This window comes from Monodelphis domestica, chromosome 1 (genome assembly GCF_027887165.1).
Source record: "Monodelphis domestica isolate mMonDom1 chromosome 1, mMonDom1.pri, whole genome shotgun sequence".
NCBI lineage: Eukaryota > Metazoa > Chordata > Mammalia > Didelphimorphia > Didelphidae > Monodelphis > Monodelphis domestica.
Genome location: NC_077227.1, coordinates 664,698,169 through 664,718,442, shown reverse-complemented (window position 1 = coordinate 664,718,442; position 20,274 = coordinate 664,698,169). Strand labels below are relative to the sequence as shown.

Sequence of the window (20,274 nt, the reverse complement as noted above, 5' to 3'; positions counted from 1 at the left end):
TCTCTAGGGAAAATACTAACAAAAAATGTTAGCCTGTTTCAGTTTTTTTTCCTTTTCTTTTTTTTTAAAGGCCAAGGATTTAATTATTTAACAACTGACCTACTGCTGATGGGGCTCTATTAAATGAATGGGACCTGGGCAACAGGCCTGGCTAGCCTCATGCTGAGACCATATTTGGAGTCTATTTGGTAAAACCTACTGGAGACTTATCCTTTGGCATAGTCTGAAAATCCAGTTGGTTAGGATGAGCACAAATTTAGAAGAATTAGAAGTCAAAATGGCCAGAGCTATTTGATGAGGCCAAGTAATTCCTATATTCTGCGGATGCCATATCTTTTGTACTGAGAGGTAACTGCCTCTGTGTTTGGTGTCTGGTTTTACTTCCTTCCTTCCATCCATCCATGTTTGGTGGTTAGGTAGGAGGTAATTTGGGTTAGGAGATTAGCATTTGTTGTTTATACATAAATAAGAGCTGAGCTGAGCTTCACTGATACTTCTGTTTTAACCATGATTTTTGCTACTTTGAATCACATTTTTTCCAATTAATATGACAGAGAGAGAATCTAGAGTTGCCCTTGCAAATGAAGGGCAGATTAAAACTATTTTTAGAGACACAGCGACCCTTTTTCCCATTTCCCCCTCCTCAAATGCAAAGGACTGACTGGAGCCCATAATAAATAATTAACAAAACTCTTCTATTCCAGAGACTCCCATTTTCCCAAGGATCCCCAGATCTTTTAAAACTATGATACTCCTTTGTGACTTGGACTTCCTTTGCCAGAGAAGCAAACTTGGGCATGCAAAAAGGAAAACTCAGCAACATTCTAATGAGACCCTTGTTTATCTCAAAGACCCATCCATAAAGAGAAGGCAACCTTATATACTGCATTGAGGGTGTGGACTCTTCAGAGAGGAAAATATGGTTGAGTTTGTTAGATAGGCAGCCAACACCCTCCCCATCAGACCTGCATAGTCCAAATGACTGTGGTTAATAATGGAGGACAACTCTAAATTGCTTATACCCCCATATAATGACTTTATTTCCTTGTAGTTGTTCTTACAAACATGGTATAGATTTATGGAGGGCAGAAGTGAGGCATGTATGATCCTCTTCTCTTTCCAAGAGGATCCAGGCTGGAACTCTTTTTTTTTTTTAACTCTTACCTTCCATCTTAGAATCAATACTGTGGATTGGTTCCATGTCAGAAGAGCAGTAAGGACAAGGCAATAGGGGTAAAGTGACTTGACCAAAGTCACACAGTATCTAAGATCAGATTTGAACCTAGGACCTCCCACCTCTAGGCCTGGCTCTCAATCCACTGAGCCCCTGGAATTGTTGAACTTGAATGTACTAAAGAGGAAATATCTGAGGCTTCCTTTGTTCAGGTTCAGAGGCTGGATATTGGTGTCCCCATGCACTGGAACTCCTATTCCTCAATCTAGTAGAATGGGACTCCAGAATCCTCATCCCTAGACCACTTGGTTCCATTATCCCTGGCTGTTCTCTTGGGCTAAGGGTTTATGCCTGGGGCCAGGCAGGGTCCCTCAGTGAGCCTTGCTCTAGTTCTATCTCTGAATTGTAGGATTATATATTTAGAGCTTGAAGGGAAGTGTTTAAAGGTACCTCTTACTTGCTATGGGCAAGGTCCAACGTCACTTGACTCCAGGGGTTCCTGACAGGTGGTGAACAATCCAGTCAAGAAAATAACAAATGGAAGACAGCTGTATATTTATGGCCATGGGCGTGCTTTGCATCTGATAGCTGCTCTGCCATCCCCAGGCCTGGTGTTTATTTTTATACCCTTTTTTTGGCACACAGATACATTCCCTAACATACATATCTAAATAAAGATAATTGGAAAAGTGATACATTCACTTTTAATAAATCACTTGATTAACACTCTAAAATCATTCCATATTCTTGCATTGTAATTATTGATCTGACAAAGTGTACAAAGGTTATACACAAGAAAAATGATTTTGACACAGGTGGCTTAATTTTCACATTAACCTATGAGGAGTCTAAGCTTACAAACAATCAAGGAAATTTACTTATTACTTTTAATAAAAAGAAATAGTCAATCAGAAATTCTTAAAGACAATTCAAAAATCATAACATTGAGATTGAGAGGAACTGAGAACACAATTCAGATTTAATATTAGACTGATCATTTTTCTGGGTTTACTAGGGAGTTTCTCAAGGGAAAAAATCAAGTCACTGAGGCATGAGAAGCTTGATATACCTACACATTTTGGGCCTTTATAATTGACTTGTATGCTGGCTTCTGTGAGTGGGAAAGTCCTGGGCTTGGCTTGTAGCTATGATTTTACTAGGAATTATGTACCTAAGTAAAAGTTAACCAATGTTAGTCTTTTGGGATTGAGTTTGAAGGTCTGATCTTTTGGTGATGGAGAAATAGAGTGCAGGTATTTTGCTCTTGTATTATTCCTTCTGAGGTTAATTCCATAGGTAAAGGATGCTAATGAGAGAGGTCATGCAGAAGGGATTGAGTGGGCAGTCACATCTTGCAAAGGGGCCACTCTGTGATCTCTTTAGCTGCCACAAGTGACCCTGTCAAGACATCATGGCCTGATGGCTCCCAGCACTTACTCTTAACCCACCTTGTTTTGCAGAGGAGGAAATTTAGTCTCCTGGGAGTGACTTGCCTAAGGTGACACATTATTAAGTTGAAAATACAATTTCTCTCACCCTAAATTTAGGACCCTTTTCCCTTTTCTATGCTTGTAGAGATGCAATGAATGAAACTTAGTTGAAATACACCTTTTATGGCGGTACAATGAAGATAATCTAAATAGGAAATATACATACTCAGTTTTTTAAATTAAGCTAAAAGCAACAAAGTTAGTCTGTTTTGATGAAAATTAAATTTTTAAAATATTTTTATTGTAGTGTTTTACTCAAGTATGGGCACCTAGGTAGAACAATAGATAGAGTGTAGCCTGGAATCAAGAAGATTCATCTTCCTGAATTAAACTCTGGCATTAAACATTTACTAGCTATGTGACCCTTGGCAAGTGACTTAACCTTATTTGCCTCAGTTTCTTCATCAGTAAAGTGAGCTGGAGATGGACATGGCAAGCCGTTCTAGCATATTTGCCAAGAAAACCCCAAATAGGTTTATGAAGAGACTGATGACTGAAAAATACTGACTATAATGTAAAATCATTTGGACAAGCATACTGGAACTTTCCAATCCTCTTGGAAATTAGGATTTAACTCAGCTTAAGGGGGCTATAAATTTGTAGTGGCACTATTATGGCTCAAAATAGAACTGCTTCTAGAACCAGTTTACAGATCAAACAAGAAAGTGCCTCTTTACCTTATAGTTTAATTTTAATTCTCAGTCAGTCCAGTCTCCAACCTCCCTCTCTAATATTATTTCATATTCTCTTTTTCATACATTCTCTGTTCCATCTAGACTGGCTTGATTTTCTTTCCCATACATGACATCACATCTTCCATATCCATGCTTTGGAATGGGGATCTTTACTATACAAAATGTACCCAGAATTCAATTCCTTCTCAACTCCAAATTTCATAGACTCCTCCAAAGTTTAACTTGGATGCCATCTCCTAAAAGAAACCAACCCAGTAACTGGTGTATATGTTGCTTCTATCCCCACTATGCCACCCACAAATTTTTTAATAGAAGCTCTTTGAAGGCAGAGATTTTCTCATTTTTCTTTGAATTCCCAATGTCTGGCACAGAGTTTAGACCTAATAAACCAAATAAATAGTTATAAACCTTAATTTTCAACTCAAAATATTGTTACTTGGCTTGATCTGCTACTTTATTCAACAGAGTTGACTCCAGATGACTTATGGCTGTTCCCAAAACTCATATGTACTCTCAGGTTGTTTCTAACACTGAGAATTTTCAAACCAATTGCCAAAAGTGATTAAAAACAATTTCAAAAAATTGAACATTATAAGTAATACAGAAATATTGAAAAAAATAAGTAAGGGTGTTCCAAAAACATTAACACTTGTACTAAGTTTGGACCAGTCCTATATGTCTATTCCCTGACTATGCTTGAGGAAATATCCTTGTGTGGGCTATTGCACATGGCAGAGGGGGTGGGAGGGTAGAGAATTGAATCAGTAAACATCTATTAAGCACTATAAGGAATTAAAATTAAGGGTTTGACTAAATATATGAGAATTCTAAGAACACTGTAGTCCCCAATTTAAAAAATATTATAGTCAAATTGACTTTTAGTAGCTTTATTTACAAAAAGGTGGAAAGAGTGAAAGTAGAGAAATGTAAGAGGGTAAAGTAAGAAGTCTAGCCTATTACCCTAAATGTTGCTCTGTCCCCAGCTTCAACCCAGGCAGGGCTCATTAACCCCTCAGCCAGAGGACCTGGTAGTGAATTAAATAGGGGTTCCACCCACATGACCTCCTCCAAGAGGGGAGGCCTCTCTGAAACTAATCTCTCCAGAAGCCAGGAAAGGAGGGTCAGCTTCTCACTCACCCAAGCCAAAGATCCAGGAGCAGTCTTATCAGAAGCAGTCTAAGAGCCAGAGTCCCAGATTGAAGTCCCAAGTCACAGCTTCACACCACAGTCCCAGTCCAAGATCCTCCAAGCCCAATATTCAAGCAAAGCCCCCGACTCAAAGACTTTTAGGACTTTTTATAGTCCCCTCCTGTACCTTCCCCTCTTCACAGGGGCCAATCATAGCTTCCAAATTGCCTAGCACTGCCCAGAGGACAGTGTCTGTGGGATCCACCTCTCATCCTCTGAAGGTGTCAACTCTTATCATAGGCCTCTGAAGGTGTCAACTCTTATCATAGGATCCACATGTTTCTGATTGATTGGGTTAACAGGGTAGAACTCTCCAAGTAAGTGACTGTGAACTCCTTTACTTAGTATTAAGTAGGGGTGTTCTCAGTTTTTGGTTGATTAAATTAAAAGTTGCTGATTGATAGGCAAAGAAAGTTTGATTTACACTTCACAGCACCTACTGTATTAAGAATACAAATACAAAAAAAGTCCTGCCCTCAAAGAGTTTGTAATCTAATTAAAAAAGATAAACACACAGAAGCTGAAGGTGGAAGGAGGAGAAAATGCTCATTGATGAGAAATAGACAGGAAGTCAGAAAAGACCCAGAATAGTGCAGCCAGGAAATGAATATGATGTCTGAGCTGAGCTTGTTCCTTAAATATGGGGTTTGGAGAGTATAGCACCCATCTCCAATCAGAGGGACAAAGGGTAGTGATGATAGAAAGTATCAAGGTGGGACTTGTGTGCATACGTGCATCCAGATATATGTATTATGTACATTTTTTATATAGACACACATGCATATAGATTTGGGTGCATGTGTATGCACACACACATACATGCCATTTAAAAAATTATGCTGGCAAGGATCATGATCCTTTAGAATCATGGCTGAAATAATAGCTGAAATGACTAATGCAGGGGTGATAGACTCTTCTATCCATGTTATATATATATATATATATATATATATATATATATATATATATGTATACTTAAGAAGTATTGTTAAGGAATATGTCAAATCCATTTTGTTTCATTTCTTCCTTTTGAGGAGGTTCAACTTTGAAAAGACTAGATGTTATTTAAATTGTCAGAGATTCTCCCATTAAGATGTTTTTATTTTATCTGTTTCTATGATGAAAAGGCATAACATATCATTTATTCGTTTGATTTCTTTAGTTTGCCAGTAAATCAGAAGCTCTTCTACTGAAAATACGTGGAGTTATCAATCAGTTGGCATTTGGCATTGACAAAAGGTAACGTGATGAAAGACAATTAGGATTGTCTCTTTGTGTGATTGCCACTATTAACTATTTTATGTTTCTTGAGTTTTCAGTGAAAAAAGGAAAACATCCCCACCAAGTTTTCTTTTTTTATATTGTTTTAATAGCTTATAGATTCTTAATCATATTGTTTAAAATTTTTTCATTGAAGGATTGAGTAAAATAATGTTCACATCTTACCAATTTCCTTTGGTTCCTTTTTCCCTCACATTTTAGAAAAATGTGTAATCTTTTTCTATGTAGTCAGTGCCTTACATTGATTTTTTTTAGAGATTCAGATAATACATTTAATATTCACCTTTCTTAGTCCAAACCCAGTATTATAATAGAAATAATGTGTCTGACCTTTTTTTTCCCTGAAAAATTTCTTCTCAAAGAAACACTTTTAATACTTGGGTTTATTTGAGCTAATAGTCATTTAAGAATAGTACTTTCACCAGGTTTTGCGATCTCTAGATATAAAACTTAGCTCTAGACTTTACGATGAGGGCATTTGTGACAGGAGTTTTGATTGCTAAAATAAATTGGATTCTTTTTCCTTCTTATCCATGTAGCAAATCAATATCTGTGGACCAGAATAAACCACTGTTTATCCCAGCAGGATTGGATTCTTTAAGTCAAATAGGTTGGTGAACTTATTAAGATTGTTCAATATTTTTTTAATTGCTTATTGATTTTAACCTGGTCCATGTTCATATAAGCTCCAATACCAACATTTTATAGGTTTTTATTATCATTGTTACAACAATTTGACACATATCAATGTTATACATGCTGTATTGATGTAACATATAGCATATTGAGGTTTTGAAGGGGCATAGCAGACACATTCTTACTTCTAAGCTACATTCCACTGAAACCATTTGCATGTTCTTCCCTTCCCCTAACCTTGTGTCTGACTGTCTCTTCTACATACTAGACCCTAGTATATAGATACAGGATACTAGAAAAGATGTTTTTAATTATTTCAGATTTTCCTTGTGCTTATAGTCCTCTCATACAGCAGTTGTTCTCTCTCCCCTTCCATTCTCAGTAGGTTAAAAGTGACTTGTCTTTGAAAAAAAGTTTATGAGGTTCAGAAAATCAGAAGATGTTGAATGAAAGGAAGGAGGTAGCTTAGTAGATTTGGTAACTGAGAAGAAAGACATTTACAGTTTTTACTATTGAGAATAAACAAATGGGAGAGGTTTTATTTGTTCCTCATTGTTATAACATGCAATTTTCTAGTACACTTCTATAATTTGGATCAAACTTTGCTCATTAGGGTCACCACCTCTCTCTGAGAATGAAATTGGAAAGCTTCATGCACAAACACCAATGGAGCTGTGGAAAAAAGTATATGAAAAAGTCTTTCCACCAAAGGTAAGGATTTTTTTATACTCTCAAACCCAGAGGGTTGGTATTATTAGAGAGTTGTTTTGAAATGTTAGAATGGACTTGTTTGAAGCTTCATTTCATTTCAGAGTGCCAATACATCCAAAGAGACCAGAGACCCAGCACGAGACCCTCAATATGCAGAAAGTGAAGTTGATGAAATGCGGGCACAGAAAGACCAGGTACCATCTTGAATAGTGACTCGTTCACCAGTTTTTAGAATCCATTTATTATTAGAGTTTAGTAGCAAATTCTTACTTCTCAAAAATCATCTTAGTCAAGGTGGGTTAGGGAATTTGCATACATGCCCTGGTGAATTCAGAATTCCTCCTGGCTCCTTTGCTGTCTTCCAGGCTCCTCCACAAAGTCTTCTACTTAAAGAATTAAAGATATGTCATGGATCCCTTTGTATGACATGCTATCTTGCTATCAGTAATATTAAAGATTAGAAAGGACCTGTAAGTGATAAAGTTAATGGAGGCCTAAGACTATGCTAATTTGAAATGATTGAAATGGGATATTAAATATGAAACACAGGTGACTCAGTGAATACTTTATGACAGACTTTTGTCCTTTTATGACAGACTTTTGTCCTTTTATGACAACTCATATTTTCTCATGTTCTTTATCAGTTTAATGAAATCACCAGACTGAAAGTGATCATGAGGTAATCATTCTAAATCCTAGGCAAGTGATTTCTTGTTATTCAGCTAAACAGAGACAGGCAAAACAAGGAATGACTGTTCCAAGGGTTACCTGAAGACAGTTCTACACAGGCTGGCTACCAAAGGACCTTTTCCTAAACTTGTCTAAATACCTCCCAGTAAGGGATAGAGCAATTCTTAGGTAGAATTCTTCAAGCTAGATCATATAAACATAATTTTAAAAGCATTCAATCGATACGTAGAACTTTTAAATGAGATTTCTCTTGATAAATCAAGGGACAAGTCAATATTAGGGCAACGGTGCAGATGACTTTAAGTAACCCCAAGAACTCCAGTTACCTCTCTCTGTGACTTGGCTCTAGAGATTAGCTGAGTTGGAAGTTGTCTTAGACTTAATGTTTATCTAGTAGTCAATAATAAACTCTACTTATCTATATGAGCATCTGATTATGTTACACAGTCATCAATGTCAGCCCATGTTCTTGTATAATTTGAATTAACTGTCACTAAAGGACAAAAGGATTTCTGATCATTGTGACAAATAAGATTATTTAATTTTAAATATACTATACAACCATCCTCAAAGGAAATCAGTTTAAGCTACCTAAAATCAAATTGCTGGCGATTTGGAATTTCAAACAAAATGGAAAAAAAGCAAAGACTCTTAACATGAGTGCTATCCTTCAAGCCTGTCATTGTTACTGCAAACATATGCAGCAGCATCCATTAGTATGACCTGAGCTAGAGAACATTTTTTCCAAGAAATGACATCTTTTTTTAACATGTCCCAAAAGTTAAAATTCCCTTTTGAAGCCTTTTTTTTTGGTAGTCAGCCTATTGCTATATCACACATTAGTCATATGTTTTAGATATTTAGATACCTCCCTGGTATGATGTTTACTTATACTTTAAAAATATATTAAAGATTATGAGTGGGCATGTTTATTTGATCTAAAGATAAGATTTATCTCAAACAAATTCATAGACTCACAGTAGCTTCATATCCTTGACTTTAAGCTGAATTGATTGATATTAGAAAGGATTTTGATATACAAAAATACCTTATAGATTTTTATACCATTGATAAGGTATTAAAATAATTTTCTAATGGTTGCTTGTTATTTTTTAAATGGCAAATACACTTTCACTTTTATGTGTCTTTGTAGACCATGCATGTGTCCTTTTACACAGAATCCATAACAAATGCATTGACTTAGATGTGAATTTTTAGCTGGAAAAAATATAACTAGTTATCTGCATGCATTTCCTCAGATTATCTTTCTAAATTTATTTATTGCCTAGTTTTTGCTACACCTAACAACTTATTTGAAAATAGCATTTTTATTTGGTCTTTTAAAAAGAAATCTGATAAGATTCTCTGGAAGAAAATAATTTTCTAAGCAATATTCCACTTTAAAATGTCAAAAATGTTCCATAATTACCTAAGAGCTGGTCCTCTTTTAGGGGCAACACTTAAATGCTTAGAGAAGCCTGCCTTTCCTTCTTTTAAATACTGATACTCCATCAATTCAAACATATGTCTCTTAAAATACATAATGTGCTTTTATGTTAAAAACAAGAGTGTGCAATACTACACTCTGCATTCTAATATGTCTTATAAACTGGGTATCTATTTACTCTCCTGTCACTGATTCCCTGTGTTTTGTAGGATGAAAGATAGTGACTTTTTTCCCTTGAAAACATAGTGCAGCAGGGGGCAGCTGGGTGGCTCAGTGGATTAAGAGCTAGGGCTAGAGACAGGAGGTCCTAGGTTCAAATCTGGCCTCAGATGCTTCCTAGCTGTGTGACCCTGGACAAGTCACTTCACCCCTATCACCTAGCCCTCTTCTGCCTTAGTACACAGTATTGATTCTAAGATGGAAGGTAAGGGTTTAAAAAGAAAATACAGTGCAGTATCTCTTCATGAGGCCAAGACATTGAGGATGCATAGGTTACTTCTCCCCAACTTCTCTCCACTCTACAAAAAGAACAAATCTTTGTCACTGGTTTCCTACATACAGACTAGTTTCATTCTTACTATAGCCAACCTTGAACAGTTTCTATCTCTTGGCTCTGAAGAATGATAAGATACTATTGCACCAGCTTTCCATTTTATTATATGCATGTTATTGAGAGGCAGCAATGCTGGGCATGGAGTCAGGAAGACTGGAGTTTAGATCCTCCCTTAAATGAAGATAATTTAGCCTTTTTTGGACCTGACTTCTCATCTGTGAAAATTAGGAAGTTAGTCTTAGTGGCTTTAATGTCCCTTCCACCTCTAGCTCTGTGATCCTTATGTAGAATCCAAGTGTAGAAGAATACTGTTCTGATGAGTATTGTACTAAAAGTTAGATGGTATAGTGGAAGACAAAACAGACCCAGAGCCCAGGCTCTCTCTGAAAAGAAATACTTTGAACATAGGAAAAGAATGTAGTATCTTGCATGCTTCCTTCACCTTTACTTGTCCCTTTTCTCCATGAAAACTTTTAAATCTTTACTTATGAGCCATGCTCATTAGCAGAGCACCTGATAATAATGACAGGGTCAGAGGTATAACTATTTCTTGAGCTCCCCTTCTTCATAGCACAAACATTCATTCATCCTACCAAGCATTATTAATCATCTATGGACTGGACCAAGGAAATTGGTCTCTATTCAGTGAACAGTAGGGAAGATATGATGATTCTTAAATAATAGAATAACTATTATTCCATGTTATGGAACAATCTAGAATTCCATAATGGAATGACCATTATGCCCAGAAAACTTACCTGGTACATAGGATAGATTATATCAGTACCTAATCTCCTTCTGGGCTGGAGGGCAGAGCAAAGAACTTCCAGAGCCTCCATCTAAAGAGGGCTCCCAGGCTAGCCATCTTTCTTTCTGTTTCCTACCCAGTCACATTCCTTTGTACTGGACTCCATCAAACCCTCACCCTCTCTTTAGCTTTCTTTCTCTTTTAAACTGTAAGCTCCTTGAGGGGAGAGACTGTCCTTTTTCATATTGTATTCCTGTGCTTATTGCAATTCTGGGTACATAATAAATGGTTAATAAATGTTTATTGTCTGACTAGATTATAGAAGAAAAAAAGGTAAAATGGGAAGGCTTGTTACAAAACTATTTTAATAAAATAGGCAAAAGGTAATGGGTACCTGAACTAATATGAATGTTGTGGAAATGAGAAGGAGACTGAAGCAAGAGATATTGAGGAAGCTGGTTCATTGGCAGCTCCTTAGAAGTGTGAGACAAAGGAGATGAAGGAGTCGAAAGGTAACTCCTGGGTCACAACAAGCATGAATAACTGGGAGAATGATGCTCCCACTGACAGAGTTAATAGTCAAGAAGAAGAACTGAATATACAATGAGTGGTATATAATCTGGTGCTTTCATTAGAGGACTTAATTGGTACAGGTGCCAGGAGGAAAAAAAACCAAACAAACCACATTTTTTTCTACCTACTGTTTTAAAGGATAAGTAATGGGATTTTGCCTCCAATTCCTTCTGAGCCTCACATAGTCCCTTTCTTCTGTCAATGTATTTTGGGTACTTGGCATTTTCTTATTCCTCACTGCCCTGTCTTGATAGCCTGTGATTTCCCATTACCTCTTTCCAGCTCATTCTAACCTCAGCATGATGACCCTTGTAATCATAGTCAGTCTCATCACAAATCCTTTATACTTCAGCTAGGACATCGTCATTGGTAGCTTCAGCAGAAATAGAAAAAAGAGGGTAGAAGCCTCTAATCATAATCATCTTTGACACTTGGATGGGAGCACTTCATCTCCATGATGAGCAGGTTAAGGAGTTGTGTGAAACTTCTGTAATATCAGACCTTCAATAAAAGCTCAGAACAAACAACATAAAATCATTAAGCAAGGCTTAAAACCATCTAAATCACACTACTATTTTTTTTAAACCCTTACCTTTCATCTTAGAATCAATACTGGTATTGGTTCCAAGGCAGAAGTGGTAAGAACTAGGCAATGGGGGCTAAGTGTCTTGCCCAGGGTCACCCAGCTAGGAATTGTCTGAGGCTCTCAGTCCACTGAGATGTCCCCAGGGGGCAGCTGGGTGGCTCAATGGATTGAAAACCAGGCCCAGAGATGGGATGTCCATGGTTCAAATATGGCCTCAGACACTTCCTAGCTATGTGACCCTGATCAAGTCACAGCACTATTAATAGTCCAGTTCAAGGAGGAAAAGGTGCAACATTCCTACATCTTGTTTGATCATTTGTTAGGTGTCTATTGAGCTCATCCAGAGTCCATATAGTGGGCTTCTTTATTTAGTTGGATTTGGATTATGAGACTTCTGAGATTCTTCAGTAATCCAGGTCAGTAGTCCCTTTATGATGAGGAAATTATTTGTATGATTTCCCTAAATCTTCTTTACAAATCCATTTCTTTTTGTTCTTCTCACAATGATTTTGGAGAACTGCTTTATCTTCTATGAAATTAGTGCTTCACTTTGAGCAAGATTGTTACAGGGAACATTTCTATATTCTCATCTGCATGATTCCTATTCCTAATTCCTTTAGGTTTCCCTATTTGTTTTTTTTTTCTTTCTCAAAGTCTTCAATATTTTGCCTGATTTGCTTTGAACCCTCTCCAGACTTTCTCTTCAGACTTTACTTGGGCCCCTAGAAAGGACCTGGCCAGTGTTTTAATGTTTTCCAACTTTTTTTCTTTTCAATTTTGAAGGTTAAAGTAATTCTTGGACTTTAGGGGAATGTGAGTACTTATGGCATTTAGTTTGGCTAACACAACTAACTTGTTTCTTCTGTTTGGGGTATCAAAGGAATCTTTTGAGGCAGTTTTAAAGTATTAAAAACACATTGTAAAGCATTTGTTCATCAAGGTTATTTTGCTAAGAATAAATGAGCCTCATGGGTCTGCCTAAATCCCTGAATTTAAAAAAAAATCAAGTCATTTGTAGTTTCTTTGTTCCTAGGCGACTTCGCTTTTAAAAACACACTTAAGGAAGAATTATTCATAATAATCCTTATTGAACTGAACAACCACATGTGGCTCCTTGTTTATAACTAAATGTGAATCAAGAATTCGTTTCTGTGCCCTTTGTAAATAAATGGACTTGAGTTCGACAAATATTTTTTTATTAAGTGTCTACTTTATGCAAGGCACTGGACTGGGTTCTGGGGGCTATAAAGATAAGAGCAAAAGAGTGCTTGCCTTCTATGAGCCTGCATTCCACTAGGGTACATAAACCAAGATGAAAGCTCAGCAGCTCTCTTCCTTATTGTCTTAGGGCTTTTCTTTGTTATTCTACACTTGATCTTAGCCAAAACGCTGAGAAGTGATTTTTCATAGTTATTCTCAAATGACTATCCCAAAACTTGTGTCTGTAGCAAAGTGAAACTGGATAAAAGACAGCCGTCCTACTTCCTGGACCTTTTAAAATAGAACTGAAATTTACTGAGCCAACCCAATAGAATTTTCAGCATCTGATAGTTCATTGATGCAACTGTTATCTTTTCTAGAACATAAAATAAGAATTTGAATAGAACTCCAGGTAGTCTTCATTCACTTCTTAGTCACTTGACTTTATAGAAGACCAGTTTTTTTTTAATCTTAATCCCAATTTACAATTTGTGAAATATTCCAATAAGAAAATATCTCAAAGGGGGGATGTTACTGTTAGTAAAACACTGAGCAGTTAGTTCTGGTAAAGCCAGAATTTCAAATTATTGTTTACACTTTGTGAACTTAGTCTTTGAAATGACAAACAGTAGATATCCACTGACCTAAAGTTACCTGACGTAATTAAAATAATAAACCGTAAGAGACTTTGAGATTTATTACTTTACAGAATCTCCGTAGAAATCTTGCAAAGCTTTTAAACTTATAAACTTTAACTTAGGCCATGCTTAAGACCATCAGTAATTTTAATAAGCAACTGAATTTTCTTCTGGTAGAGAATGTGAACTTAAATTCTGATAGCCATGAGATATAATTTGTGTTCTATCTTATAGTAGTTATTTTTTGTAGTATGTTCCAGAATATGGAATTAGTACACTTGTGTATAATTTGTTTTGATGCGCTATTTATAAATTGTACCTGCCTAACCTTACATTTGTCCTGTAACCAAATTTATTCACATTTAAAGGAAACAGAAGAACTCTGTGAAGCTGGTACATTTATGGAAAACAAAGCCTTGGGATTATTGCTAAAAATGTATGGTTAAAAATGTTAATGACACTGAGAATATAGTGTTTCATTATAATCTAATTTGGTATAGGTATGATTTTTTTTAAACCTTTACCTTCCATCTTAGAATCAAAACTGTGTATTGGTTCCAAGGCAGAAAAGGGAGTAAGGGCTAGGCAATGGAGGGTAAGTAACTTGCCTAGGATCACCCAGCTGAAGTGTCTGAGGCCACATTTGAACTCGGGACCTCTCATTTCCAGACCTGCCTCTACATCCACTGAGCCACCTACTTGCCCAAGTGACTTTTTTTTTTTAATGTTCAGTATTAAGATTTGGAAAGTTATTTAGAAACATATGAAAATTTTGTGTTTTAGGAACTGGAACAGTATAAAAAAAATACTTCTAAATCCTGGAAACAAATCGAGTTTGACACCTGAAACTAATACAAGTGAACACTGGCATTAGTAGGTTTGTATTTCTTCTCTTCAAAACATACATAAAATTTTCTCATCCTTTGTGGTAACATTTAAAATATTTTAATATAAAATGTGTAACTACTATAAATGAAAGACAGTTTAGTTTAATACTGTAACTCTTTAAGGAACCTGAAAATGTTTTTAAAAGGAAAAAAGAATCAAATGCAGATATCTAAGAAAGATGAAAAGAATCTTATTACTAATATCTTTAAGAGAGATGACTTTTTAAAAAATAATGTTTTCTAATGTATACATTGTCATGTTTTGTCTATAGTTTTATAGACTTGTATAGTTTGAAATATATGTTTAAAATAGTTGTGCATGCAGAATTATTCCCTCCTACTAAAGTTCTTTCATGTAATGGCTCCTCTGGAATTAAGGTGCTTACAACCTAGAGTATTCAAGTATGTCCTTGAGTTGAGATTTGATCGGAAATTTTCTAGTTCTATTCTCCTGCAGTCAATCTCATAAGATTTCTTGCTAACAGCCGAGGTAAAGATGTTTGTGGAAGGGGCTGTTATTGTGGCCAAGGCCTCAATGACTTTAGAGATGCAAGAACTAAGTTCCAGGTCCAGTGAGGTAACCATTCTTGAAAAAGAATTCAAAACCTTAAAGCAGCATATTTGTGTGTCTGCCAGTCAGCTTCTGACGTTTCCAAATAATTATAAATTCTCCACATAGATCAAGAAATCTTTCAGTTGACAAATTCTGAACTATGTTATTGATCTGGCTGAAATTAAAAGTTAACTCTCTCCTCTTCTGGAAAACAAGTACAGTAGATAAGAATTTTCCAAAAATTTGAAATACTTTGAATATGATGTTCATTGTATTCATAAAAACACCTTCATTTTCTTGTAGCTAGTAAGTAGAGAAGGTCAAGAGCCTGTTTTATTTGTAGTTCTGCTATTGAGTTGGAAAAATAATTTATTCTATGTCAGTAAAATAGAAATTATACTGAAATTGCTATATTTTAATTTCATTTAGCATGAATTACACAAATCTGATTCACACATGTCTGTAATTTTTGTAGGTTGTGATAATATGAACCCAGAAATCTTTGCTGTATTAAAAAAATCCTAAAACATCTAGTGACAAATCAAATGTACTTTATGGGCAATATTACTTGAGTTTTACATAGTCATTTATAACTAAATCCTTGTAATGACTAGATATATCAACATAACTTTTCTGTACCTGTTTATTTATAAAGAATTCATGATCATATTAAAAAGTTACTTGACATGTATTTCATTGATGAAATTAATGCTAATAAATATTGATTATATTATTAAAACAAACATCACTTAAAATCTTGAAATTTATTCTGTGCCTTGAAGATAATTTAGCCATTACTTGCAAAACACAGAAAGTAATAAAAATAGCATTTTAGCACCTCTTTTCAGCTCTTCTTTCTTCTAGGTGAGTATTCATAGAATCATGGATCTAAAGCTAGAAGGGACCTTAGAAACCATCTAACTCAACTCCCTCCTTTAACAGATGAAGAAAATGAGGCTCAATGCATTGACTTGCCCAACCATATGAAGTAGCAGGAAGTAAAGAGCAGAGCCAGGATTTAAGCCAGGTTTTATGACTCCAAATCCTTGTTTCTATATTACAGAGCTTATGGGGATTCACTACTCAAATATTCTAGATTCTAATGATCACCAAAAGTTCTGTAATTTTGAACTTCTGCTACATGTGATAGTTTAAAAAGTCATCATTCTCATTTTTAAATATGTCTCTAGTTTTCAATATTTGCATATATGTGATGAAGGAAGGTAAGAAGGATAGAGGGAGGAAGGGAGAAAGAAAGAAGGGAAAGAGGGAGGGAGGGAGGGAAAAGAAAGAAAGGAGAGGGGAGGTAAAAGAGAGGGGAGATAAAGAGGAGATAAGCATTCGTTGTGTCTGCTTTGTGCCAAGCACTGCTAAGTACTTTATAAATATTATCTCATTTTATCCTTTCAACAGCCCCAGGAGATAGGTACCATTTTTATCTTCATCTTATAGATAAGGAAACTAACAGAGGTTAAGGGTCTAGGGTCACACAGAAGTGTCTAAGGCTGGATTTGAACTTGGGTCTTCTTGACTCAAGCACTGGATCACTCTTCATTGTACCATCATTTCCCCAGTGCAGAAAGGAACATATAATAGGTGGGTGTTTTATCAACCTCCCAAGCAATTTATCAGTAATTTCCAAGCTATTTGCTGACATCTCATCTGAGCTAAAATTAGGAATCTGAGAATCAGACATCCAAATAGTTGTTGACTTTGCAAAGAGTGCCCAATGCCAGCTAGTTGTTAGATCTATGAACAACAACAAAAAACAAACACCTAATTTTTATTTCCCTAATATTAGCCAGCAGTAATTAGGAAAAATATTTCAAATATGATTATTGTCACTGTCATGAATAATAATGGATAGCACTTAGTAATTGACAAAATACTTTTCTCATAGCAGGTCTGAGAAAGGGAACAAGTTCAGATGAGGCTCAGGAGGGTGCAAAGTTGTATGGGCCAAATGTGAATTGGAGGTTCAGCAAATCCTCTTTTATGGTTATGTTGTGTTGTGTTGTGTTGTGATATGATGTTGCCTTGTGAGGTGATGTTATATGATGTGAGACGTGAAATGTGTTTTGTGAGGCTTGACGTGCTCTGGAATGTGGTATCTATGGTGAAGAAGAGGGGTTTGGAATGCAAAAATTATAATGATGGAAAAAGAGAAAGTAGCAACAGCAACTAGCAGTTGTTTGACTGGGGGCTTACCAAGATGTAAGAAAATAAATCCCTGAAAATTAATTCGTGCTGAGACAAACAAGAAGATGTGAGGATTCCTCATCAGCAGCAGTGCTGAGGAAATGCCACAATCTAGTGAATTTCAAAGCTGTGAAAGTTGGCATCAGAAATTGCTAGGAAATCTCCTTCTCTAGGTTAGGGCTTCCAATATCCATGTGACACCTTTGATCTTTTCCCACACTCTTGTTTAGCCATACCAGCCTTTTCATCATTCGTTACAAATGTTGCTACATCTCCTCTCTCTGCTTCTGACCTGGTTCTCCTCCAAGCCTGGAATGTGCATCCTCCTCATTCTCTTCTCTTAGAAGCCCTAGTTTTTGTTAAATTTCCCTCCTGCATGAGACCTTTCCTGATTCTCCTGGTGCCTTCCCACCCAAGTTACCTTGTACTTATTATGCATGTTGACTCTCATCATAGACTGTAAACTCCTTGAGGGCAGGGGCTGTTTGGTTTTTGTCTTTGTATCTATAGCACATTTGCATCATAGCCCATACTTAATAAATACTTGTGGTTTGTTTTATGAAGAAACAAAAGAACGGAGAAAAAAATCTCTTTTGCTTTATTTGCTATCTTTATGAAAATATCCCACACCATTAACAGGCCTGGGCTCTGGCAGTTTCTGAGTATGAGTCTTATTTTTCCATTGCTTTCACAGTAGAGCAGGGCTGTGCCAATGTATCGAGAGATCCAGCCCATGGAAGCTCATGGTGTTCTAAACATCTTTAGCTCTAAGGAAGAGTCAGGTCCCTGCTTTTGTTATGGGGAAAAAAAGCTCTGGCCAATCCAGTTCTGAGCATTTCAGTTTTGTAACTTTTCATAGTGAGGTATATTTCATTTCAAAAGGTTCCATTTCACAAGAATTGAGGTTGTTTGGGTTTTTTTGTTAACAGTTTATACCTTTTGCAATCCACTTAGTTCAACATTTAAGAGCCTTCTTGTATACAAAGCACTTTTCCAGGGACACAGAGATTAAATAGACCCAGTTCTTGAGGATCTTAAGAGAGTGAGCACTAATGACTAGGGGGATCCAAAAGGGTCTTTGAGGAACTTGGAGGAGGAAAAGGAGCTTGATTTCTCATTAATGAGACTTTTTGTTTAGGGGGACAGATTGTCAATGTCAACGTTTAAAAGGCTTGTGGGAAGCCATTATTTTTTTCCCTATGAAATTATCACTAACATTTAGCAGATTGAATACACATACTATGCCAATTTTCCAGGTGCTTCTAAGTTAGAAGGAAATATCATCTGCATATGAATAGAAAGGAAATGTCTCCACTTACATTGTATACAGATAGTATGGTAAATTGAAATCATTGATTTCAAAAGGGATTCCTGTGGGATTCTCTTTGAACTGCTTAACAGATCAACTCTAGAATTGTCTATAACAAGTTTGACATATATAATCTGTAAAGCATCATGTCACTATTATATAATAATCATCAGTGTCAGGGACCTTTTGTTGAAGTTGACAATAGTATTCTAGTAATTTCCCAGTGTCTCCAGATTCTTAAATACCCTTCCAAGAATCAGGATTTTACTGTGGGATCCTTAAGGAACAATTTTTTTCTTACACTAAGATGCTTCAAATTTTACAATATTTTATCTTTTACAAGCTAGTTAACAGTTGTTAAACAAGACATGTAATCATGAAGACATACTCATCAGAGTCACTATGGAAACACTGCCAGAGCAAATAAGCGAATTGCATATTTTCATTTCTGACTTGTGAAGTTAATCACTTAAAAATCAATCTGAAAGAGAGGCAGCTAGGTAGTTCAGTGGATTAAGAGCCAGGCCCAGAGATGGGAGGTCCTGGGTTCAAATGTAGCCTCAGACACTTCTTAGCTGTGTGACCCTGGGCAAGTCATTTAACCCCCATTGACTAGCCCTTACCACTCTTCTGCCTTAGAACCAATACCTAGTATTGATTCTAAAACAGAAGGTAAGGGTTATTCAACAAAATCAATCTAAAAGATCCTCAGTTACTTGACTGATATAGGAAGATACATTTTAATAGCCTTTTTACAAGCTAGCTGCTTACCTTAAAACAAAAAACATAGGCACTTGCTTTATATTCATCCATATATATATATATATATATGTTTAGAGTATGACCTGGTAGGTAATGATTTTGCTCCTTTTTAGTATACATGTAGAATCTCTTGTGTATATATGTGTGTGAGTAGCATACCAGGCATGGAAGTATGGTTGATGTATTAAATACTTGATCAGATCAGTCAATGATCAATGTATAGGCAGTTCTAAGGGCAAGAGAATTCCTGGGCCTAAGCCACAAAAGCTTTGCCCTCCCCTTGTCAAACCTCATTCCTCTGAAAAGCACGTGTCAGGTGTATCCCCACCTACTCTGATCTTGTCATTATCTATGCTACCAATGAGAATCAACTATGCTCTGTTACCTATTCATTCATCCTAGCCATCCACAATAAAGCCTGGGTGAGCGCCTGGTTCCTCCTCTTGTTTCCTGCAACCTTGAAGTTCTCACTACTGTCTTTCTCTTTCCTAAGGCCACTCTTGGCCACGTGTTTTCTATCTCAGAATTTTTACTTCCATGTGTCAGCATATTTCTCACATTTTCCTTTAATTATCTTTCCAAGGAGAATGTCCTCAGGGATTCATGCCTTCCCTTGCTAAAGATTGACTTATCTGTGTTTCTTATTTATCACCCATTTTCTCAGACTCCTTGCTCCTTCTCGAGCCCAAACCCACAAAGGGAAATTCTTTTTATAACAGCCACTGGACATCTGTTATAATATGTATTAAGTAACTGATACCATCTAGTTTGCTCAATAGTTGCCTTTCCCCAGAGACTCCACTTTTTCTATCCAATGCATGTTTAAGAAGCAACATTTCTGTACAGAAGCCAAGAATCAAAACTAATAATGAAAACTTGAAGAGTAATACTTTTCAGATAAGATGTTTGGGTGATGGCGGATGCCCCCTCTTAAGCTGTTTATTCATTTCAGCC

At 36.3% G+C, this 20,274-nt stretch overlaps 1 protein-coding gene across 6 annotated transcripts in view; it reads left to right on the top strand.

Moving 5' to 3' along the window:
- DYNC2LI1 (dynein cytoplasmic 2 light intermediate chain 1) overlaps positions 1-20,274 on the top strand; it is a 107,726-nt gene that overhangs the window by 31,320 nt on the left and 56,132 nt on the right. For 3 of the 6 annotated variants that reach the window (XR_008917410.1, XM_056822449.1, XM_056822503.1), the window contains exons 9-12: positions 5,710-5,786; positions 6,368-6,438; positions 7,078-7,175; positions 7,277-7,369. Coding sequence is in view for 5 of the 6 variants with exons in the window: in XM_056822449.1 (XP_056678427.1) it covers positions 5,710-5,786; positions 6,368-6,438; positions 7,078-7,175; positions 7,277-7,369 (339 nt within the window). In the remaining variant the exon portion in view is untranslated. Of the gene's footprint in view, positions 1-5,709; positions 5,787-6,367; positions 6,439-7,077; positions 7,176-7,276; positions 7,370-14,393; positions 15,794-20,274 lie in introns of those variants that run through there. The other 3 variants (XM_056822714.1, XM_007476884.3, XM_007476883.3) reach the window with 3 other exon arrangements.